The 22,110-nt window shown below is 40.9% G+C and overlaps 5 protein-coding genes across 6 annotated transcripts; 1 reads left to right on the plus strand and 4 right to left on the minus strand.

The window, feature by feature from the left end:
- Positions 1 to 637: 637 nt before the first annotated feature.
- LOC135697252 (uncharacterized) lies at positions 638 to 2,076 on the minus strand. Its single transcript, XM_065216876.1, has 3 exons — positions 1,793 to 2,076; positions 1,461 to 1,741; positions 638 to 1,401 (listed from the first exon to the last, which is right to left on the minus strand). Exons 1-3 carry the CDS (start codon positions 2,007 to 2,009, stop codon positions 724 to 726), a joined length of 1,176 nt encoding a protein of 391 aa, XP_065072948.1. The 5' UTR covers positions 2,010 to 2,076; the 3' UTR covers positions 638 to 723.
- Positions 2,077 to 5,376: 3,300 nt separating this feature from the next.
- On the minus strand, positions 5,377 to 7,037 carry LOC135697253 (uncharacterized). Its single transcript, XM_065216877.1, has 3 exons — positions 6,746 to 7,037; positions 6,483 to 6,682; positions 5,377 to 6,428 (listed from the first exon to the last, which is right to left on the minus strand). The coding sequence occupies exons 1-3, from the start codon at positions 6,999 to 7,001 to the stop codon at positions 5,757 to 5,759; spliced, it is 1,128 nt and encodes a 375-aa protein (XP_065072949.1). The 5' UTR covers positions 7,002 to 7,037; the 3' UTR covers positions 5,377 to 5,756.
- A 3,731-nt stretch (positions 7,038 to 10,768) lies between these two features.
- Positions 10,769 to 14,003, plus strand: LOC135697375 (nuclear pore complex protein Nup93-1-like). 2 transcript variants are annotated; one of them, XR_010517422.1, is made up of 5 exons: positions 10,769 to 11,159; positions 11,228 to 12,585; positions 12,652 to 13,448; positions 13,516 to 13,694; positions 13,756 to 14,003. XR_010517422.1 is itself a non-coding variant. In XM_065216989.1 (4 exons), exons 1-4 carry the CDS (start codon positions 10,999 to 11,001, stop codon positions 13,633 to 13,635), a joined length of 2,436 nt encoding a protein of 811 aa, XP_065073061.1. In that variant the 5' UTR covers positions 10,769 to 10,998; the 3' UTR covers positions 13,636 to 13,717. The 2 variants fall into 2 exon arrangements, 1 of the variants encoding a protein (XP_065073061.1); XM_065216989.1 differs by lacking the exon at positions 13,756 to 14,003 and having other exon boundaries at positions 13,516 to 13,717.
- On the minus strand, positions 13,643 to 14,337 carry LOC135697376 (ADP-ribosylation factor-like protein 2-binding protein). The gene is made up of 2 exons (XM_065216991.1): positions 14,153 to 14,337; positions 13,643 to 14,082 (listed from the first exon to the last, which is right to left on the minus strand). Exons 1-2 carry the CDS (start codon positions 14,252 to 14,254, stop codon positions 13,741 to 13,743), a joined length of 444 nt encoding a protein of 147 aa, XP_065073063.1. The 5' UTR covers positions 14,255 to 14,337; the 3' UTR covers positions 13,643 to 13,740.
- A 713-nt stretch (positions 14,338 to 15,050) lies between these two features.
- Rnmt (RNA guanine-7 methyltransferase) lies at positions 15,051 to 16,752 on the minus strand. Its single transcript, XM_065217220.1, has 2 exons — positions 15,514 to 16,752; positions 15,051 to 15,452 (listed from the first exon to the last, which is right to left on the minus strand). Exons 1-2 carry the CDS (start codon positions 16,703 to 16,705, stop codon positions 15,379 to 15,381), a joined length of 1,266 nt encoding a protein of 421 aa, XP_065073292.1. The 5' UTR covers positions 16,706 to 16,752; the 3' UTR covers positions 15,051 to 15,378.
- Positions 16,753 to 22,110: the final 5,358 nt, after the last annotated feature.

Genomic DNA, 22,110 nt, shown 5'->3' on the forward strand with positions numbered 1-22,110 from the left:
TTTGTATTTTTTCAGGGCAGAATATTTGTTTATAAGTTACAAATTTCTGAAAAATGTCCAATGAAGTGTGAGGCCCATCAAATAGGTCCAAGCTCTCTTTAGACTCTTAACAAAATTTGTCAATTTGTTAATGTCAGAGCCTAAAAATCATGCTTTTTTAATTAACAAAATGTTTAAGATTTCTCAGACTACAGAATGTTAACATATTTTCTTGTTTCGAGGTCTCGAAGTTTTTTTTCCTTGATTTCATTTGTACTCAAATCCAAGATTTCTAAAACAATTTCTAAATCATGCCTTTCACTGTTACCAGGCAAATAATCCATTCAGTCCGATAGTGTTCTGCCCAGTGACCTTAAAATTGTGTCTGTTTCTCAGTAAATTCTGGGGCTTTGAAAACATGTGGTCCATTATTTTTAAATATATCAAGGGACTTATTTAGTTGAATATACTTCTTTCAACTTAGAAATAATGCTTCCTGTAATTTTACTGCTAAAGATTTACCCCATTGAACACTTTCGTTTTTAACTGATTTGTACCGGGAAAACCTGAAATTGTAATATGAAAATTCACTGGACACATTTTCAAATTATTTAAGTTGTCACACCCCAAACCTACTGAAGGGACTCTTCTCTTGCAAATGCCAACAACGGAAATCAATCTACGGCAAACATTTATCCAACATAATATAACTTCTTTGGTATTGCCCCGCTCCAGAGCGAATGCTTAATCATCCTCGATTTCGTTTATTTCGTCCCTCAACTCAACGGCTACGCCTTGAGTTTTGATTCGATTGAAAACTGCTGCCATTTCTTCCAGAACCAGCGGATTGGCAGGCACCTTCGGTCGAATCACTTTGGTTAGACCTCGACCTTCGTGTTCCTTCAGAATATGCGTATTGAGCCGGGCTTCCTTCAGATAGGACGCCCCGCAGTGACACCGGAATCTGCGGTGGGTCGTCTTTTGGCTGCTACAAAACAGATCCAACGAAGCCTGCGGGATGTTCACCACTTCGCCATCGGACCCTCTCGTCCGTAGGCCCCGTCGCCGTTTCCGTTCATGGCGCTCGTCATCCGAAGATTCATTGAAATCCGCCGCTCCGGCTATCTGATTCAGTGTGACCTCTTCCCCTTCAATCGAACCTGATTCGAAAATGTTCGCTTCTGTGACCAGTTCTAGATCGCATTCTTCTTTGACCATCCCCTCATCGGGTAAAATTGCATTTCCTTCCTCGCCACCAATCGGTTCTTCTGTAGGTAAAGCTTTTTCGTTGGATAGTTCGCCAACCAAAGCCTTCAGAAATTGATCGTTTTTATGGAACCACTCACGACTACGGTGGATGTACGTTACCCTCTCGATGCAGGTTTGGCATATCATTTGCGGGTAACCGTCGTTTGGTTCAATCTAAAACAAGGCGCAAAATTGAATTTTCTCCTACAAAACGGACCTTATTCAAGTATTACCCCTATCCCAATCGATTGCACGATGTACTCGGCAATGTCTTGTTTGGTGAAAATAGATTCGTGAGTTCCCTGTTCGTCTGCCTCCAGACACAGCCGGCAGGCTTTGCCCAAATCGTCCACCATCAGTACCGGTGGATTGAATCCTTCACCCACGAAGCCTCTTTGGAAAGTATAGGGTTTCGTTTCCTCTGCAGAAGTTGTCTCCTTCGGTTGGGTTTCCCGTTTAATCTTTGGCAAATTACGATCCGGAACGGCGCCGACTTTCAATCGGTTTTTGCAATCTAAACATGGAATCAGTCAAAAGGCGTTCCGAATATGATCATAGAACCCACCTGCGACAAGATCGTACTGTTCCGGAGAGAAATGCCTCTGGCATATGTACAAATCGCACAGTTCACAATCCGCTCCAATCTGAAGCCTTTCGCACCATTCTGCGAGTCGTCGTGGGTCGTCAATGGGAAAGTGAAAGGACACTGCATTACACTTATCGGTGTCTTCGGGGTGAGGCACAGCCCCAGGACAACCGTACACGCAGCACACGTTGGCCATTGGCGCCAGTTGAATTGAACTGGTTAATTTTTGATTACCAGCTTGGGAGTTTTCCAAAAAAAAACTCTTGTACTCTGTGTTTTGTTTACATCGATCGGTGGAAAAAGTGTATCCGTAAATCGCTCAGGAGCTGTCAAAATCAGATGTTCCCCAAGTACACTGAACCAAGACCTCATCATGGCATTGAATGGTTTTTGCCTCACTCAAGCCCTATAACTCTTATCAGATGATTTTGAAATGATCGGTATTGATCAGTTCACGAAAATTTGCCGCACTCTTCTCTCACCCGTAAGTTTTGACAGTTTTGGGTGGTTTGTTTTGGCTCCCATTCGTTGCTATCTCTTTTACTCAGAAGCAAAATGATAGGGAGCAAAAAGTGAGGTTAGGGACCGTGCACTGATCTATTCGATTTATCACCTGTTGGAATATGAATAAATCAAATGACAATCATCCATATAGGGTAGAGCGCTACTTCGTCGTAATCGCCCATTTCCGTTCTATCGATCAGAAAAGATTAATAATATCAATGATTTCACCGTGCACAAATCAATAATACAGTGCTAACATTTGAAAACGGCGCAAAAGCCATTTGTAAACAAATGGTTTGTGGGCCCTTTACTCGCTACCCGAAGAACGCCCACGCAAACCAACAGCATCGTCAGGAAGGGGAAAATTTCCCCTACCCGATGTTGCTGTTGTGTCGCGTGGGTGTACTTCAAGTAGTGAGTAAAGGGCCCACAAACCATTTGTTTACAAATGGCTTTTGTGCCGTTTTCAAATGTTAGCACTGAATAGGTTTGTTCCGATGCGTTAGTTCATTAGCTACACGGATAGAAATCCCCTTATACCTTTTGGCAAATTTCCATTGCTGATTATTCATAAATTGTATAAGTCAACTAATAAGCAGACGCCTTGCAAAAAGTTAATAAAGATCATGTGTCAAATGAAATGTATAAGCGGTCACACATACCTTTTATGCATTCTAATAGGACCTATGTGGTTTGTCTTATGGAATGTATAAGACTGATGCTTTGGCAAAAATGTATAAGTGAAACACATGAATTAAATAATTGATTTTCGTTTCGTGTACAACATAAATCCTGTTAGAGCGCATTGTATGAATATTTACGCTCATTGTTCTCAAAACAAAAGAAGCGCTCCTAGCGTATCCCCTTTTTCTACGTGTATCCGTAGGGTGAAGAAAATCTAATGACGTTTCAATGCGTTAGGACGGAATTAAAACTCGTAGAACGAATTTAGAATCAAGAAGCAGTATTAGATTTTAAACAATATCTCAATAATTTGTGACTCTTTATCAAATCCAACGGTGCGTATGGAAAGGGGAATAAATTTAGAAGTCAGAACAGAAGTCTGACAGAAATATTCCATTTTTTGTTTCAACTCGTTCAGAAAAGAGAGGTATAACGCGGGTTGTGCTTAGTAGGACGGAAATTAGATCAAAAACCCTAATGAATTATTTTAGATCGATTTGCGAAAACCAAAGTAATTATAAATCAAACATAAAATCAAAGGATAATCGTAATATTTTCAACTAATAAAAAATATAAAAAAGGAAAATTAAATTTTGGATGAAAATCAGATGTAAAACATCAAGTCATATCCTACAAAATATTCATGATTATATTATTTACAAGCTGTGATAACTGAGCTGGGTCCTTGAGAGACGAATGATGATGGCTAGGTAGAGTCAATCGAGGGGCAAAGATGTTGTTATTCAGCAGATTGATATTGGCTTCGTAGACCTCCCAGGAGTTGTCAACGATGTCATTACAGGAGCGATTGCTCGGGCTCTTGGGAAAAGTATCCGTAGTTGCTCTGGGGCCTGGGAAAGAATGCGAAAACTTCAATAGTCTCATCTTACATGTGTATGTGAAAGGAAACTTATCTTCTGGCCAGAGGTTGAAACAGTTGACGTTTTTTACTACACTCGCTTCGTTGTCGTGCGCGACAGTCTGTTTGTATTCGTACACTCATGCTCTACCGTCGTCTCTTTCACAAAACACAAACGGTAGAATAACATTCGAGCAAAAAGAAAATTATCAAATAACTATCATATGACAAGAGTGATTTCGTTCTAATTTCTCAATTTTGTGTAAATTAAACTATTTCTGATCAGAAATGTTATTACTAGGACATCATTGCTTGCTATTTTCAGAATTCACACAAGATCAACATCAGCAGCTCTTATTATGTGAAAAACTAAAATACACACATTCGTGACGGTCTTCGGCGGCAGTATCGTATGACAGAGCCTGTCATATGACATTTTAGTTTGGTACTGTACTATGATAGCTTGTTTTGCAAATGTCGGAGGCAAAGGCAGTCGATTATCATAGAAAATGTGTCGACTACCGTGACCGCTTACAAGACTGCTTCTGGCCTTGTTTGTTCCAGTAGCGTTGACCGCTCCGAATGCTGTCATTATTGAACATTAAATACATGTGGGTTAGCAAAATGATATTCGTATACTTACATCTAGCATTTCAATTCTCATAAGACCTTTGAAAACATATAACAACTTTGCACTCAAGTTTTCACATAACGAATGTTGTCATTTTTATTCGGTTATAAAATCTTTTATCATTGAAATCAAATGATTTTAGTTTTGGGACTATCTCAAAAGATATTTCATTCGTTTCCATACTGAATATTTTTCACTATATCTAACATATGTATTGCTAACGAAATACATACAAAAAACATGTCAATATTCATTTGCCAATCAAAAGAGCATCACACGTATCCGAGTAGAAAATCATCCGACTGATTTTGTCACTTGGTTTTCAGAAACATGGACATTGGATGCAACTGAATAATGTTTCATTCTATAAATGGAGGGTGATTTGGTTCAGTGTACGCGTTACGAGTTTAACGTTACACAAAATTCTCGACCGACAATTGAACAGGGCCTATCTGATTTTGTGAACAAAACATTAGGTCGTATGAATAAAAGCGTTTACTTTACTCTTCCCGTAAGAAAAGCACGGGAAAGTAAGTTAAACTCTTTTTATTCATACGGCCCATTGTAAGCCCTTGCCTCGCAAACCGAAGGCCATCCACGCAAATCAACAGAAAAAAGGCATTCTATTTTAACACTGCCCTATATATTTTTAACAAGTAAATTAAATGCAACACAAAGTTAAGTGAATGAAGTGATTTTTGAATCCAATAATCTTTCAGTTCTTTCAATATTGTTTTCAAACAAATTATTATATTTTTTGATAGGCATGAGCATTTATTTTGATATTATATTTTCTTTACATCTAAGATCTGGATCTAAGATTGGGCCCATCGTTAAAAATCTGCTACTTATCATTTTAATCTAGATGGGTCATTGGGACGAATGGGCTGTCATTTTGATGCTGGACTTTATCCGGGGAAGCCGTCAATAGCAGATTTATAAACGACAAAAAATACGAAAACCATGATTTACTGTCGAAAATAAACGATCCTATAGTATATTTTCTATTAAAGCATGCTTATGTCTGAAATGATTACTACATTAAACTTAAACATACGTTAATGCTTGGTATGCACAGTTTTGGTTACAAGTAGCTCATTAGTTAAAAACTGTTCACTCTGTTTAGTTAAGAATTTTCGCTTTTGGAGAGTAAAAGTTGTTCACCTTATTGTGCTACAAAAGCAAAGTGAAAAATTATGCGTACAAACTGTGCACACCAACAACAGATAATGATACTTGATTAAGCAAACCGGAGGCCCAACTCGTTACTTCCCGTCTTTTTCGACCTTAATCTGGTCAGCGTATCGGAATGGCTTGTCGACTCGTAGTTTCTTTTCCGGAGGATGCTCTTCCAACTCCTCAGGCTGCGAATCGTCCTCGGTATGCAATAAGCCAAAATCCAGCTGCTGATACTCGATCTTCACCTGCTCGTTTTCCGGTTCCATTTCACCGTTGTCCGCGTAAAGTATTTCCGTGTCTATGACTTCCACGAGGTCCGATTCCGTGTCCGTGGGTTCAACTTTGACGGATGTACTCACAACTTCCTCATGTTCACCGGTAGGCATAATTTGACCGCTGTTGATGATCCGAAACTGCTGATAGGTTTCTCCCTCTTGAACGTAGACGACTGAACCATAGGTCCCCTGAAGGATGCCATCGCTTCCGGACGCGACCGGTGGAATATCAACCGGATTCATGCCTAAGCTAGCCACGGCGGTAATCTTTGGATCAGTATCGCTTCGACTATAATAGTTGGGTTCCATAATCGGCGCAACTTGCTTTCTTGGAGGAGGGGCAACTTCATTTTTTTGAGTGACAAATTTTGTTCTCAAAATTGCGTCATTTTTCTGAAACTGATCGCGAATGCGTTTCATGTACTTGATTTTCGTTGTGCATGTTACACACACTATCCGGGGCAGAAGGTCGTCGGGAGTAATCTAAAAATAAAACTGATTCGTAAAAAAATCAGTATTATAAAAAAAAAATGTTACCACAATCCCAAACAGTTCGGCAATGTCATCGGCGGTAGGCACATCCGGGTTGGGCCAAGCTGGAAAAATCATCTGGTAGTCCATTACGGACCGTTCCAGGCACAAACGACAAACAGCATCCAGCGGATCCTTCGGGTCGCGGGTTCTTCGAACTATGTTTTTATCCGGAAGTGCGTTCCGTTTCATTTTTATTCGTTGCCCTGTAAGAGTTGATATAAAGTTGAGCTCAAACCCCTTTTGGGTCGGTACAAATTTGGCCTTACCGGCGGGGTCGCAATGAAACTGATGATCTGAAAAGTGCCGATGGCATGCAAATGCGTTGGGAGTATCGGAGACGAGTAGTCGCTTCTGCCACATCTGCAGACGCATCGTGTCGCGTTTGGACGGAAATGGGTAGCAGCTTACTCTTGCATCCAACGATTTCCTACAGAACGAAGCGGCACAAATTCTACCCATTTTGAATTTGATTTTCATACATAGAATTGGATTTGTTTTTCCTTGTCCTGATAAAGCGTTCATTCACCAGGATTACGTTTGACTATATATTAAAATAATGATTAAGAACGAAACACTGTTTTGTATTATTGATGCTAAATTGTTGTGTCAACAACAACAAATGCAGTCTGATGGGTTGTCTACACGGTAAGAAAAAAGTACCCAAAATTGAGTTCCTTTCACTCATCATATATTTTGCTTTCGCAGTGTTCACTCAAAAATATTACTAATCAAAAATAGATTAAAATTTAATCTTTATTTTATTTAGCTTTGTTTATTCATACACAGAAACAAAATCCATTGGCAGAAATACTATATTGATGGTTTAAATTAAATACTCCCACCAATAGATTTGTGCAGAAACGAAATTCATTTAATTTGACTAATTTTTCTATCAAAACTACTATACCGTTTGAGTCAGCATAGTAGTTTTGACAGAATGGTAGTAAATTTGATTATATTTATAGTTAACTATACTGAAATCATGGTAGATTTAACGGTATTAAGCGTAGTTATACTGAAAATAAGTGTTTTCTGCAAAATAGTATTCCTAACTGTTATCTTTGTTTCAGTGTAGCTTTGATTAAAAAGTAATCTATTCCAGGTTTGTTTTTATGCATGAATATGAATAACATGTCATAGTTCATGATTATGCATAACAATTCGTTTCTCTGTTTAGCTCTTGTCATGAATCGACATAAACCGTCTCAAACAAGTATTTTTATCGGAGCTTCAAGTGGAAAAAAAAAACTTCAGTAAGTGTTTATAAATCAATATTTAAATGCAACACCATTATTTTAGATGCTGATGTTTGAACTGTGGCCTATTCCGTTCGGTGATCGAGTATTCTGAGGTTCTTCCTATAGTCAAAACTTCTGCTCATTTCAACGCCAGATCAACATAAACAACACTCGGTCGTTGGGCTACTTCCGGTTCTGAGTTGATCTATACGGATGGAAAGTGCCTTGGCGAATCAATAAGATGCGGCAATGTGATCGAAAAATTGTACACCATTTAAAACAAGGTGCTTCCATGCGAGAAGAAGGTGTACTGTATCTGGGAGAGATTGGTTCGTCGTACAACAACCTGAACCGGATCGACCATTTCCCGTGTGTCGCAGTATGATGAGGATTCGATTTACGGGGAGTATAATAGCACTAACGACTAACTGGCGAAGAAATCCATTTAAATAATGTGGTTCACTGTAATAGAATTTTCTTGGAAGCTTGTGCCATCATCCACCAGATGGGTTAGTTTTTTTGTTTTGATTTGAACAAAGTTGATTTAGTGTACAATGATTCTTTGACAGTGTGCAAAGAGTGCGTATCATTTTGTCATTTTTTTATGCATTTCAGTTTTGAGTAGAGTGAAAGAGATAGAACCAAAACATTCTAGTACAGTTGGTGAAAATGCTAGTTCAATCTAGTAGTAGCAACAATCAATACGAAACTAACGATTTTAAATTGGCTCACCACTTTAGTAGCCTATTGATCCCAAGCAAACGATTAACGTGCCCTATTCTAGATGAAATTCTATTACTACACTATGTTTGTTTTGATTCGCTATGAAAGTTTGACAGATAACATCAGGGGTGTGTGAATTCATGCAGAACATGCAGGGGTGAGTGAAATAGCTTGGGACTGCTTGGGACCGTTGTTCTGGTACTGAGTGAGCCAAAAATAATAATGATTTTCTTCGGGACCCAGTGGTCTTAGAGTTACCTCTATGGTAGTAGTGTTGCCATGTGGTACAATCCAGTAGTAGTGGTGTTACCATGTGGTACACTGAAAAATTGCAATAGCAGGTTAGTCACCAAAGTTTTCGAGCCGCTCCGTCTGTCACTTCGTTTGTGATAATAGTATGTATATAGTATCATGAGGAACATCTTGAAGGGCGCGAGGGTGAAGGTGTGAGAAGCTGAGCTACCGGAATACGGATAGCTGACTATTCTCGCTCATGGATCCAATTGGATGGTCACGTTTTCTGGCCGTGACTTTGAAAAATCAAATGAAAACCTTCTATGCTTTATATTATCCGAGACATCATCATCTATGTCAGTCATCACTGCCACTAACAGCCTCAACCATAACTTCTTCATAATGTTGTTAATTTTGAAGAATAAAAATAAAAACGTATTGCGCGTATCCCTGTATACACTGAAACAAAGATAATAGTTAGGAATACTATTTTGCAGAAAACACTTATTTTCAGTATAACTACGCTTAATACCGTTAAATCTACCATGATTTCAGTATAGTTGACTATAAATATAATTAAATTTACTACCATTCTGTCAAGACTACTATGCTGACTCAAACGGTATAGTCATAGAGGTAACTCTAAGACCACTGGGTCCCGAAGAAAATCATTATTATTTTTGGCTCACTCAGTACCAGAACAACGGTCCCAAGCAGTCCCAAGCTATTTCACTCACCCCTGCATGTTCTGCATGAATCCACACACCCCTGATGTTATCTGTCAAATTTTCATAGCGAATCAAAACAAACATAGTGTAGTAATAGAATTTCAACTAGAATAGGGTACGTTAATCGTTTGCTTGGGACCAATAGGCTACTAAAGTGGTGAGCCAATTTAAAATCGTTAGTTTCGTATTGATTGTTGGTATAGTAGTTTCGATAGAAAAATTAGTCAAATTAAATGAATTTCGTTTCTGCACAAATTTATTGGTGGGAGTATTTAATTTAAACCATCAATATAGTATTTTTGCCAATGGATTTTGTTTCTGTGTATACCTCAAAGCACAGATCAGGGTTGATGCATATATTATGTCACGCTCTAAGGGAGAAGGGGGGTCTAAGATTTTGTGACAAGCAATGCATTAGGTATAGGAAAAACGTCCCGATAGGGGGGGGGGGGGGGGGTAATTTTTTGCTCGATTTAGCGTGGCATAATTAATGCATGGGCCCTCAGTTGGAAATTTCTCCCGAATGATGCGCACTTGATCCAGCTTGTTGTCGGGTTCCTCTAGTGGCAAGTCATACACACGCACATATTGGATGAATTCACCAGCATGCGACATGCGTACCTTTGCCGTCATTCCATTCGCATAATGGAAGATTAAATCTTCCGAATTGAATGTCAGAGCAAGGAGCATCGCTTCCTCTGATTTGAACTTCAAGAAGACTCCCCTTTCCTCACCAATGCGATAAACGGCTTCCATTTCAGCCGGATCCGCATCGAGTGCTTTGGCGAAATTTACTATCTCTCCAATGTTTGGTTTAGCATCACAATGGCTGAAGCTAAACTTGATGGTGTTTTTTACTACACACATCTTGCACCGTATAGCAACAAAAGACACCGAACTGCTAGCAACGAACAAAGAGCAACTATATAATAGCGAGTCTCGAAAACAGGCTATCGCGTGGTTCACACCGAAATAAAAAATCGACTGCAGCTGTAGACAGCTGTGTGACAACTGCAGTTAATTATTATAATATGACCGATTTTCATTTATCATATGACGATCATATAAAAGTTACCAAATTATCAGCATTGTAAATGTATCAGATATTCATATAGAATTTACCTGACACATTTTCAATCATATCATTTTCAATGGATTATCTTATAGCGCAAATTTATTAGACTTCCACATAACAGGAATATGTCAAATTGGTTCAGTGTATGCTGTCAGTAGTGGTGAGATCAAAACAGACAGCATACAGTAATCTTTTAATCATTCATTTGAGTCATTAGTGTTGTTTTCGCTCAGTGCTGTCAGTTGTTCTCCTGTTAAAATCGCCTACCTACAGAATCCAGCTCCAAACCGTAAACACTGCCGCCGACGAGTGCCGCCTGATTCAAGATTCCTCCTCGATAAACTTTCGAATAAAATAGCGTAAAATACAACCATCAGTAACGAAAACACCGTAAACAGTAGCTGAATCCTTGCAGCATCAAGTCCTAGTAAAAGTTTGTGGAAAAAAAAGTATTAACGGCACGGAAAGAGGGAGCTAAACATCGCCTTTCAGTACCTTCCGCGTTTGAGGTTAGATTCACCATGGATTTCAGCGCCCTACTCCAGCAGGCCCAGAAGCTGACCCACGAAACGCAGGTTTCCGATGACCTCCCGCGTGTGGAACGCACCTTGCCGCAGGTGCTGCAGGCAACACAGGAGCTGCACTCCCGTGTATCTCAAACCGGAACGCAGGACATGCAAGCGTAAGTTCTTTCTATAACCACCGGATTTTTCACGATCATTCAAATAATTCGTCCTTCATCTTCACCAGGCACATCCTTCTGGGGCACAAAGGGATCGATCTGCCGAAAATTTCGCAAAAGTTGGAAACGTTGAGCTCGAGGAAGACTTTCGAGCCGTTGGATCCGATAGCCACGACCGATATCCAGAGCTTCCTGCGAAACGAGAAGGAAAATGCCATTCTTTCTGTGATTGAGGAAGTGCACAAGAACTCGTACCAGTCAGCGCAGAACCAGAAGTGGGAGCACACGATGAACGATTGGAAGCTGGAGAAGGTAAAGTTGATGAATGCGTTGATTGGACCGTCGCAGAACTGGATCGACATCCGGAAGGGTCCCGAACAGACGATCCTGAACGAAAGTACCTTTGGGGGACGTTCGTCACTGAACAATCAGGAGATGGCCTACGCCAGAGAGGTCTATGAGTACAACAAGTTGGTCAATGAGGGAGCGATGCGACCATCGTTGGTTCAACGATTTGCCCAAGTAGCGGAGAACTTTAACGATTCAAAGGTGAACGACATCTGGGAGATAATGAAGTACATGACGAATGTGACGCCGAGTCCGAGGACGCAGGATCCGCTGAGGACTCGTTGCACGCAGGCGCAGTTCATTGAGCAAGCGAAGCGATATTTGGAGAATCGATACAAACTGTTCATGCAGACGGTCATTTCGGAACATTTGCGAGACGCCCAGCGAGGAGGAATTCCCAGCGTTCTGAATTTGGTCGGATCGTTCGTGGGGTTGAAATTTGCCAATCAAAATACTTCTACATACATCGGACTGCAGGATGGACATGTGGAAGGCAAGCCCCTATGGCCGATGGTTTACTACTGTTTGAGATGCGGTGATATCGATGCGGCACTGAAATGTATGCAGATGGCGGGGCCGGAACATGACGACTTCATTGCTATATTGGAGGAGAAATGTAGACAGCCTGGGCAGAAGATAAGCCAGAAGCTGGAGCAGCAGATTCGGATGCAGTACAAGAGGCAAATTCGAAATGCGATCGATCCGTACAAGCGCGCCGTGTACTGCATTATCGGCTGTTGTGACATCCAGGAACAACATCCGGAGGTGGCCAAGAGTTCGGACGATTTCCTGTGGCTTCAGCTGTCTTTGATTCGACCGGAAACGAACGAAAATGCGGACCATCTGACCTACTCCACTCTGCAGGCCATGGTCCTGGAGCAGTACGGAGAGAAGCACTTCAATGCCAACGAGCAGCCACATTTGTACTATCAGGTTCTGGCTCTGACCGGTCAGTTCGAGGCGGGAATCGAGTTTCTTGCGCGTTTTGAAAAGTACCGAGCTCATGCCGTGCATATTGCGCTGGCACTGAACGAGCTGCACATGATCGGAGGTCCTCGAAATCTGCAGGAACCGTTGTGTAAGTGTTTGAGTGGTGTTGTTGGTTGAAAGTGAGAGGGTTAATTGGATTTTTTTTTCTTTCCAGTATCGGTAGACATCGAGGATCCGCAGCCCATGCGACGTCTCAACATTGCCCGACTGATAATGCTCTACGTAAAGAAATTTGAAATTACCGATCCGGCTGAAGCTCTGCAGTACTTTTTCTTTTTGCGCAGTCTGCGGGACACCGAAGGGCGGAATCTGTTCCTGGTGTGCGTTTCCGATCTGGCCATCGAGTGTCGGGATTTCGATCTTCTGTTCGGCAAAATGCAACGGGATGGAATCCGTTCGCGCGGGTTGATCGATCAGTTCGAGAGCGGCCACATCGATGCCAAAATGTCCTGTGAAATGATTGCCGAGGAGTTTGTCAAGAAGGGAATGTTCGAAGATGCCATTCAATTGTTCGATCTGGCTGGCAACCACGAGCAAGCTTTGCGGTACACGTCGGTCCTGCTGTCCCAAGTGGTTCACCAACCGAACAAATCTGGTTCCCTGCGGGCACGTCTACAGCAGCTGGCCTTGGAGTTCACTGACCGCTACGCAGGAGCAGAGAAGAACTGCGATCCGCAAACATGGTCCACTTTCAGCCTGCTGAAGGAACTGGTCCTCTTCTTCGACCACTACCACAATCGTAACTATCAACCGGCGTTGGAAGTGCTCGAAAGGACCAAACTGGTCCCGCTGAAGATGTCCGATTTGGAGGCATGTTTACACAATTTCAGACGCCTCGGAGGCGAAGTTTGCAAAGTACTTCCTGATCTACTGCTGGCCACGATGGACATCGCCTACAATAAGTACAAAGTCCTCAAAGGAAGGGACGATATGAACGATTTGAAGATGAAGGTGAGTTGCGTCTATGTCCAAATGCGAATCGAATGTCCTCCGTTAAATAACGAGTTTTAAATTTCAGCAACTAAGCTACCTCCGCGAACAGGCCAAGGCTCTGACTAACATGGCAGCAACCGTTCCATATCGAATGCCAGGTGACACCAACAATCGTCTCGTGCAGACGGAAATTCTCATGCACTAGCAGATTCCTCCTTCAATTTTTGTTTATTGCCAATAAGTCACATCCTTAGTGTAAGTCCAGTATGTCACGCTCCTCTAAGTCTAATTAAAATACCGATTGAGAGAATTACTTTTGCTGCAGACTCGTAACGCTGAAATCCTTGCTCAGATCGTCGTACACTCCCTCCTTGAAGGCCTTGTAGTCCAGCACCATGTCCTTGAAGGCGAGGAAATCCGTCAGAGTGTACAGCAGTTCGAATATTTCCCCATCCAGTTGGGACTTTTTGTTCTCCAACTCGAGCGCAAACAGATCCATGTCGAAGTAGCTCATCTTGTCGTTCAAGCTCTCCACGATGAACGTCTCGATCAGATTGGTGTACTTCTGGTAGATTTCCGTGTAGATGATCTTGTTCTCCTCACCGTGGTCGAAGAGGTGGTAGTAGCAGTCCATAAACTGGTTGACCATCGTCTGCGCTCGGCGGATTGGAGAAAAGTCGTTCAACAAACCTGTGTGTCTGTGATCAACTTAAAGTACTAACCTGGAACTCCTCGCCAATCACAATGTCCTCAATGTGGCCGACCACGGTATCAAAATACTCGGTGGAATTTTGTCGTTTGACTAGATTTTCTTCGAAATCCATCCTCCTCCAGGTTTCCGCAGGGCAAAGCAAATTATTGATAAAATTCTATTTGGTTCAGAGCTCGCAACTCAAGGTTAGGTGCCGGTTGTCATAATAAACCGCGCTTGCAAGCTTGTTGGGTATCTTGGAGACCAAGTGACAAATACAATAAGCTCATATAGGGAACTGCATGACAGTGGTGACCAGTAGCAACAGGTGTCGTGGGAGTTGTTAGCAGTGTTGCCTACATATAGAGCTAAAACCAGTGCAATGCCTCTTTGCCAGTTAACCACTTCAATCGAGCAGTTGAAATGACGTTTACTACCACTTGAACTTTGTAATAAAATATTATTTTGAGATTTTTTCTTCTAGAACCACGAGAAAAGTAGCCAACATTTGTGCGTTTCATAACAAAATAGAAATTAGTTGGTCCAGTTTTGTGAAATAGCTGGTAGAAAGTCACGTCAAAACTGCTTGACAAAGTGGTCAGTTGTCCAGTCCTGAATAATTCAGTGTCAACATTTCAAAGGGGCGTAATTGCATTTGCAAACAATGACTTTAGGCATAGATTTCTCGCAAATAAAAGCTCACCTGTCCAAATTAACAATGCGGCTGGTAGACGAAACATTCCTACCTGTTAGTGTCATTAATTTTCATAAGCTAGTGAGCTTTTATTCGCGAGAAACCGACGGCTAAAAAGCCATTGTTTACAAATGTAATTACACTCCCTTGAAATGTTGGCACTGAATTTATTATATGGAGATTTTCGAAGCTTCCACGCGATATGGCAATGGAAGCGAAACAGCTTATGTTAGTTTAGAGAAAGATGCATTTATTTGTTCGCTACAGGTATAGATTATTATAGATCAAAACTTTATACCAGCCTCTTCATCAGCAACTTAGAAGCCTTTTTTGCGCAAAACTGTTGCTTTATAGGGCAGTAGATTTCCCATTCTAGGGTAAATGTAAACATACAGAAAGTTCATAAAATCTAGTCTGACAGTAAAAAATGGATAAGAAAAAATTGAAAAAACACAATTGTTAACCAAAAAAATGGTAAAAGTAAAAAAAAAACTAGAATTAATTTTAGGTTCCTAAAAAGTCGCTTAATCCTGGCCCAAACACCTTTGATGGGAAGGTTTAGTTTACGAATAGACGGGTTTCCCGTCCTTGTCCCACGATTTCTTCATCTTTTGGAAAGCGAAAAACATGTACAGCGCTGCGGAGAACAGAAACGGATTATTAAGTTATCTAAAATGAAAGCTCAAGGCTACACTCACTACTAGCTTCCCACTCCGCCTTGGACAGCGTTCCAACTTTGGTGAACCGACCTTCCTTCTGGTCCACATACTGCTGTGCATGACTGTACTCCTCTTGGTTCTCCTGTCTCTCGCGATCGTCCCGCGAGTAGCCCGGATAGGTTTCCAGGGCCTGCATCTTCTCGATCAACCCCCGACCGGTGGCGACCGATTCCTCGTAGAACTCATCGAACCGCTGCTTCTCCACCAGCTTCAAGCCGAACTTCAGTGCTAGCTTGACCAACATAGGAAAGTAAACCAAAAATTCCGGACAATCTACGACCCCATCCAGCTGGAAGTTGTACTTGGCTCCAAACAACGGTGGCTTCTCTGTGTCGCAGAGGAACGAAATCTTATACACGTCGTTTCCAAAGCTATCGCTTCCGGCTGCCCGTTGTCGCTTCATAATCTCATTAGCATTCGGGATGGTTCCGATGAAGTAACCTCCCTCCTTCAAACACTCGGCTGCATTCTTCAACATGAACTCTGCCTGTTTGAGCGATTCGAAGCAATAATGGAACGCAAACTGGCAACTAACCAGATGCAGCTCGACGGACGGATCACGGTACTTTTCTCTTAAACGCTGGAGGGTCGCGTCGGCGGCGAAGAACTCCGCCGTGAAGATCTTTCCACCGTGATCACCTTTCTGTGTGACGTTCTTGTACCTCGCCTCACACTGTTCCACACTGACTTCGGCTATGTCGGTGCAAATAAGATGCGTAATATTTCCTTTGCTCCATTTAAGCAAATCTCCTCCCTTTCCGCAGCACATGTCCATCACTCTTAGCGGGGTGCCCAAAGCCGCCTTCTCCTTGATCCTATTCAGATACCTGTTGATCAATATACTTTTGATCCAGTTGTTGAAATTTCTCATGTAGAAAATCCGAGACTTTGATCGCTCCTGCAGTCCGCGTTCCTCCAGCTTGTTGTAGTGGGAAGCAACCACCGTAGCGTGGTTGTCCCTAGGATTCCTCTTCAGTTGGGGCTCATTGCCATCGTTTTCATTGTCATTGTAGGGTCGTTTCACGGCTTTATTGCTAGCCGACACAGTGGCTTCTTCAACTTTGCGATCCGGCTGCTTCCCAGTTACCGTATCGTCATCAGATTCACTGTCCTCGGGCTGTCTTTTAGCCTGCTGCTGCACGAATTCTGGTATTTCCTCGGATTCCGACATGTCTGGTATCAATATGCGTTGTACGAAAAAATTAACTATTTCGTTTAAGCACTAGTAACATTAGAAATACATTAGAAAACAAACTTTACCGAAACACAACCTCCTACCTGCACGGTTAGAAAAAAGTACCCAAAAGTAAGTTCTTTTCACTCATCTCGGCACTATAGTGCAGGAACCCAAAAATAGGTAAAGCGGGTCAAAGTAGTTTTCATTTACTTGTGTGCAATTCGTATGGAATTTTCCACTAGCTTTCAACGCAAAAGTAAGTTAGTTGTACCCAACAGTAGGTAAATATTATTATACTCAACGTTGGGTTCCCACACGTTACTACCCCTGTTGGGTGGTTTTGCTCCTCCGTTTTTGACAACATTAGAAGGAGAAAAGGAGACAAACTAGTCAAAAGTAGGTAAAAGTGAACTGGCCGTTGGGTACTTTTTTCTTGCCGTGTGGATCTGATTCTGGTCCACTGCGGCAACTAAATAAAATAATGACTATGAATGTGAATCTGATCTAAACTTTTGACAGGAAAAATGCGTGTAAAACAAAATGTCAAAACACGGTCATTCACTCTAACTTGAAAGTACCCATAATGATTACACGGCCAATAACAGTAACTCAGTGAAGATGTTTTTTGTACTCAGTTGTTACATTTTTTGACGTAGGACTACCCGCATAAACGCGAACCATAAATTGACCTTACCTAAAATGGTTAAAAATTGTTTATAATCCCTGCTAAACTTTAACTGAAATGGTTATGGAACTTTACACGAACGTTTAATGATAAAGTTTCAACCTTATGTATTATGGTTTTTTGGAACTGGACCTTACAAATAATGGGTTGTTAAGAACCATTACCGTTCCAAATTCTTGTTTTCTCCATACATTTTCGGAAAGAGAACTATATTAGAACCTTTTAACTTATGGTTTGAGAACTTTAATGGTAATGGTTATGGTAGTCAGTAAGGTCCACGAATGGTTTTGTAACATCTATCAACTTTATGTGGAATATATCGCGAATTGGTTGCCTGTAATTTACTGATTACCAATTCACGATATATTCCACGTAAAGTTGAGCGATAATACAAAACCATTAATGGACCTTACTGACTACCATAACCATTACCATTAATGTTTTCAAATCATAAGTAAAAACGTTCTTATATAGTTCTCTTTCTGAAAATGTATGGAGAAAACAAGAATTTGGAATGGTAATGGTTCTTAACAACCCATTATTTGTAAGGTCCAGTTCCAAAAAACCATAATACATAAGGTTGAAACTTTATCATTAAACGTTCATGTAAAGTTCCATAACCATTTCAGTTAAAGTTTAGCAAGGATTATAAACAATTTTTAACCATTTTAGGTAAGGTCAATTTATGGTTCGCGTTTATGCGGGTACGTCTTTGATTTCTATGTGGGGGTACACTTTGTGAAAACCGAAAATGGAACATGTAACAAATTAAGAAAGATTTTGAACGTTAATAACTCAGCTGCCCCAAGTCCAATTTCAATAATTTTATCGCCAATCGATCAGAAATATGGCTACGCATCGATAACAATGCTTCCAAATGTTGATTTTCAACTAGAAACTATTGAAAAACTGGAAAATGTCCAGCATTGTCCAAAAGCGTCGAATTAACTAACAAATCCACCAATTACCCACATGCATATGCTGCTTCCCCAGCACAGTCGTCAGAGAGTAGTAAGTAGACGAAACAAGTCGAAGTGGCATTCGCCTTCGATCCTCGGGAGCGAGCGAATAGGGAGGATGGAATTGCGTAAAATTTTGCACACTCATCGCCATACTCAGAACAGAACCACACGCTCCCAACGACCACACCACTGTGTGGTGGTGTTCGGTCGTCGAAATTAGAAGCAGCAGTAGCAGTGCTTTCGGCATGTGGCATTGAAAATTGTTCTCCAGTAACAACGAAAGGCTGCCTGCAAGCAGCGAGCTTCAGAGCCCACATAAGCAACCATCAAAGGAGGAAGAAGCTGCACCGCTATGCTATGGATCGGAATCAGTAGCTCTTCGTGAGTCGCTGCGGGTCGGTCATCTATGTCAAGCGTGTCACCCTCGCTCCAAACGACATACAGCTCGACAGCCTCATCCGTGTTGAACACGCAGCTCAGAATTACTCAATCATCACTACAAAACGGTCCTTTTCAGGGCCACCAAAAACTTGTTAAAGAGTATTATTTGGACATTGGTCAAGGTCATCGGTTCCCACAAGCACCTAGCTATCAAGGCGCAACCTGTCTATAGAAGGTGTGGAATTGTAGGCCTGAATATATTGGTGCAATTAGTTTTTTCCTCGGCTTTCATTCCACACGATTAGTTTCTTTCGTTTAATCAATCACCCTTGTAGTGACGTCGAAAAGATTGTTTCAATCGGCGCTTACATATGAAATTTAATGTAGATTATAGAATTTTTTGTATGTTACCAAAATATATGAATGGTTTGCCACTAAATGTTGAGATAATTTATTGATTATTGAATTATCACACTGTATACCATGAAAAAGCAGCCTGTTTGTGAGTTTTTGCCTGTTTTCAAGTAAGGAGTTATCATAAAAAACAAATCGCCAGCGGGTATTTCCCGGCGACTTTGCAAATAAATAAAATCAAACAAAATCATCATGCAGAACTAGCTAGGATTTGTTTTACTTCATATTTCACAAAATTGCTTTCGAGTGTTAAGACGTCGTCTCCCGCAAAGTTTACATTTTTCCCTCTACCAACACATACATCAGGGCTAGATAGATCTCCACAGGATCTATAGAATCCACGCAATTTCAAAAAACCAAAATGCACAGCATTACGAAAAGAGGTCAGGTTTCGACCAATAGCAGATAGATTTTAATTTTAAACAAGCCAAACGATTGGAAATTTATCTACCAATCTCTAGCGGCAAGTCAGCTTTTAATCATAAGTAATATTAGAGTTAATTTTGAGTAACTCCGAGTAACTCGAGTTGCTCATTATTGAATGCACGGTAACACAGCAACCTGTTTTTGTGCGTGTTTATTTCCCAAATGTCAAATTTGGTCAAACTCTACAACCCACCATCATCCATCGACGGATTATACTGGATCATTATCTTCTAATCCCATAATCTTCGTACCTTTTCTGCTAATCCTTACGAAACAGATTTCACCTGAATTGAACTCTGACAATCAACATTCAATGTGGATCATCAACATGAAAAGGATTGCATTCGTAAAAAATCCAAGTGTTTTAGCGTCTCTGAGAATAGTCAATTCATTTTTCATAACATCTTGAATAGAATAATATCAAATAACCTTCGTTTTATTCTAGGTAATGCTCCTGGTTATAAAAACATTTTTACATAGGTTCGGCTGAAAACCGATGAAAAATGTTGGTAGGCAAATTCTTGAATTGCCTTCTGTATAAATTCGTTCTATGTAGTTTAAATTGCGTAAATTTACAGTTAAAATTGTAGACCCCTAATTTACTAGAAAAATAAACGACCCATCATAATGCATACCTTGCTTGATGTTTCGACAATTATTTCACTGTTCCTGGAATATTCTCCGGAGCTATTTATATAGCTAGCTAATTTTCTATCTTATTGTCCACTCATACCCAACAGCTACCGCTTGACTCTACGATTCCCTAAGATAACCAAACAATCCAAGTTAAAATATCCCATTTAGACTCTTCAAATAATTTCTCAATACTTTAAACGGATGCGAAGGATCTTTGGATTTGATGTACAGCTTGGATAATCTTAAAATCACACATCCTGCTCGTATTTTTTTTTCAATACTTAACATATAAACGAAGACAACAAATCAAGTTGCTTCCACCTTCACTCAAGCGCAGCGCTATTGAATCTATCGCTTGGATTCTGGCAAAGTTGCCAATCTTCTGGATATGATGTCTTCGATATAAGGGTAATGGGCTGTAAATAGACTGAAAAAGATCACTCTGACAGTTGATATTTATTCAAACAGTTTTTATTTTTTATTTGTTGATGAATGTACGACCTCGTTTTCGACTACTTTGATCAATTTTGAGTAATCATGAGTTACTCAAATTTACTCGCTGCATATATATATTAACTCTGAGTACAGCTGGCTTGCCCCTTGACCAATCTGCTAAAATGAACACTTAGTTAATTTTCAATAGGTCACTATTGAAAAATACCAAATGTCCAACTGTTGCAATGGTGATCAAAATTGACCACTTTGTCAAGCAGTTTTGGCGTGACTTTCTATCAGCGATTGCACAAAACTGGACCAAATAATTTATATTTTTTTATGAAACGCACAAATGTTGGCTACTTTTCTCGAGGTTCTAGAAGAAAAAATCTCAAATTTCAAAGTTCGAGTGGTAGTAAACGTCATTTTAAGTGCTCGAATAAAATGGTTAATTATCACCGAATGTCTGAAAACAGCGCATTCCCTAACACAGACTTAAAAATCGAATTCGATGCGGTCCCACTGAACGGTGCTCATTCAATCACCATAAGTGGTGGTGTCCAGTCCAGCAGCAGCAGTAGTAGCAGCAGCAGTAGTAGCAGCAGCAGTAGTAGCAACAATCAATACGAAACTAACGATTTTAAATTGGCTCACCACTTTAGTAGCCTATTGGTCCCAAGCAAACGATTAACGTACCCTATTCTAGTTGAAATTCTATTACTACACTATGTTTGTTTTGATTCGCTATGAAAGTTTGACAGATAACATCAGGGGTGTGTGGATTCATGCAGAACATGCAGGGGTGAGTGAAATAGCTTGGGACTGCTTGGGACCGTTGTTCTGGTACTGAGTGAGCCAAAAATAATAATGATTTTCTTCGGGACCCAGTGGTCTTAGAGTTACCTCTATGGTAGTAGCAGCAGCAGCAGCAGGAGTGCTTTCAACAACTGTGAGGTTTGGACCGTATCCCACCGGAATCACCCAACCCTTTTGGAGAGCAGGCACAACCTACCTATTCAACTGCACTGCGACGAAAGAGGACGAACGAGATGCTTGCTGATTGAAGCGTCGTTGGGTTGTCAGATTAAAGAGGATGAATAGATTCATCCTGTTCATCCAGTTGACAGCTCGTCGAGGGGTTCATCAATGGATATTGCACTATTGACGAGTGCACGGATGGATTTGAGTTCACTCACTCGACAAAAAGTGACACAACAGCGGGGCCCTGTTTACTAAAAATGAACACATATGTGTTCATTTTTAGTAAACAGGGCCCCGCTGTTTTGTCACTTTTTGTCGAGTGAGTGAACTCAAATCTAGCTGCGGATGACAAGTGGCAAACCATAACGCTACCATAGAGGTAACTATAAGACCAGAAGGTCCCGAAGAAACGTGCTCAACTTTTTTTTTTTAATCTGAACTTTTGGAAATGATTTCTAGTAATCAAACATCAAGATTTC

The sequence above is a fragment of the Ochlerotatus camptorhynchus genome, unplaced genomic scaffold (genome assembly GCF_037179485.1).
Source record: "Ochlerotatus camptorhynchus isolate MF236.1 unplaced genomic scaffold, CSIRO-AGI_Acam_v1.1 ptg000070l, whole genome shotgun sequence".
NCBI classification, from domain to species: domain Eukaryota; kingdom Metazoa; phylum Arthropoda; class Insecta; order Diptera; family Culicidae; genus Ochlerotatus; species Ochlerotatus camptorhynchus.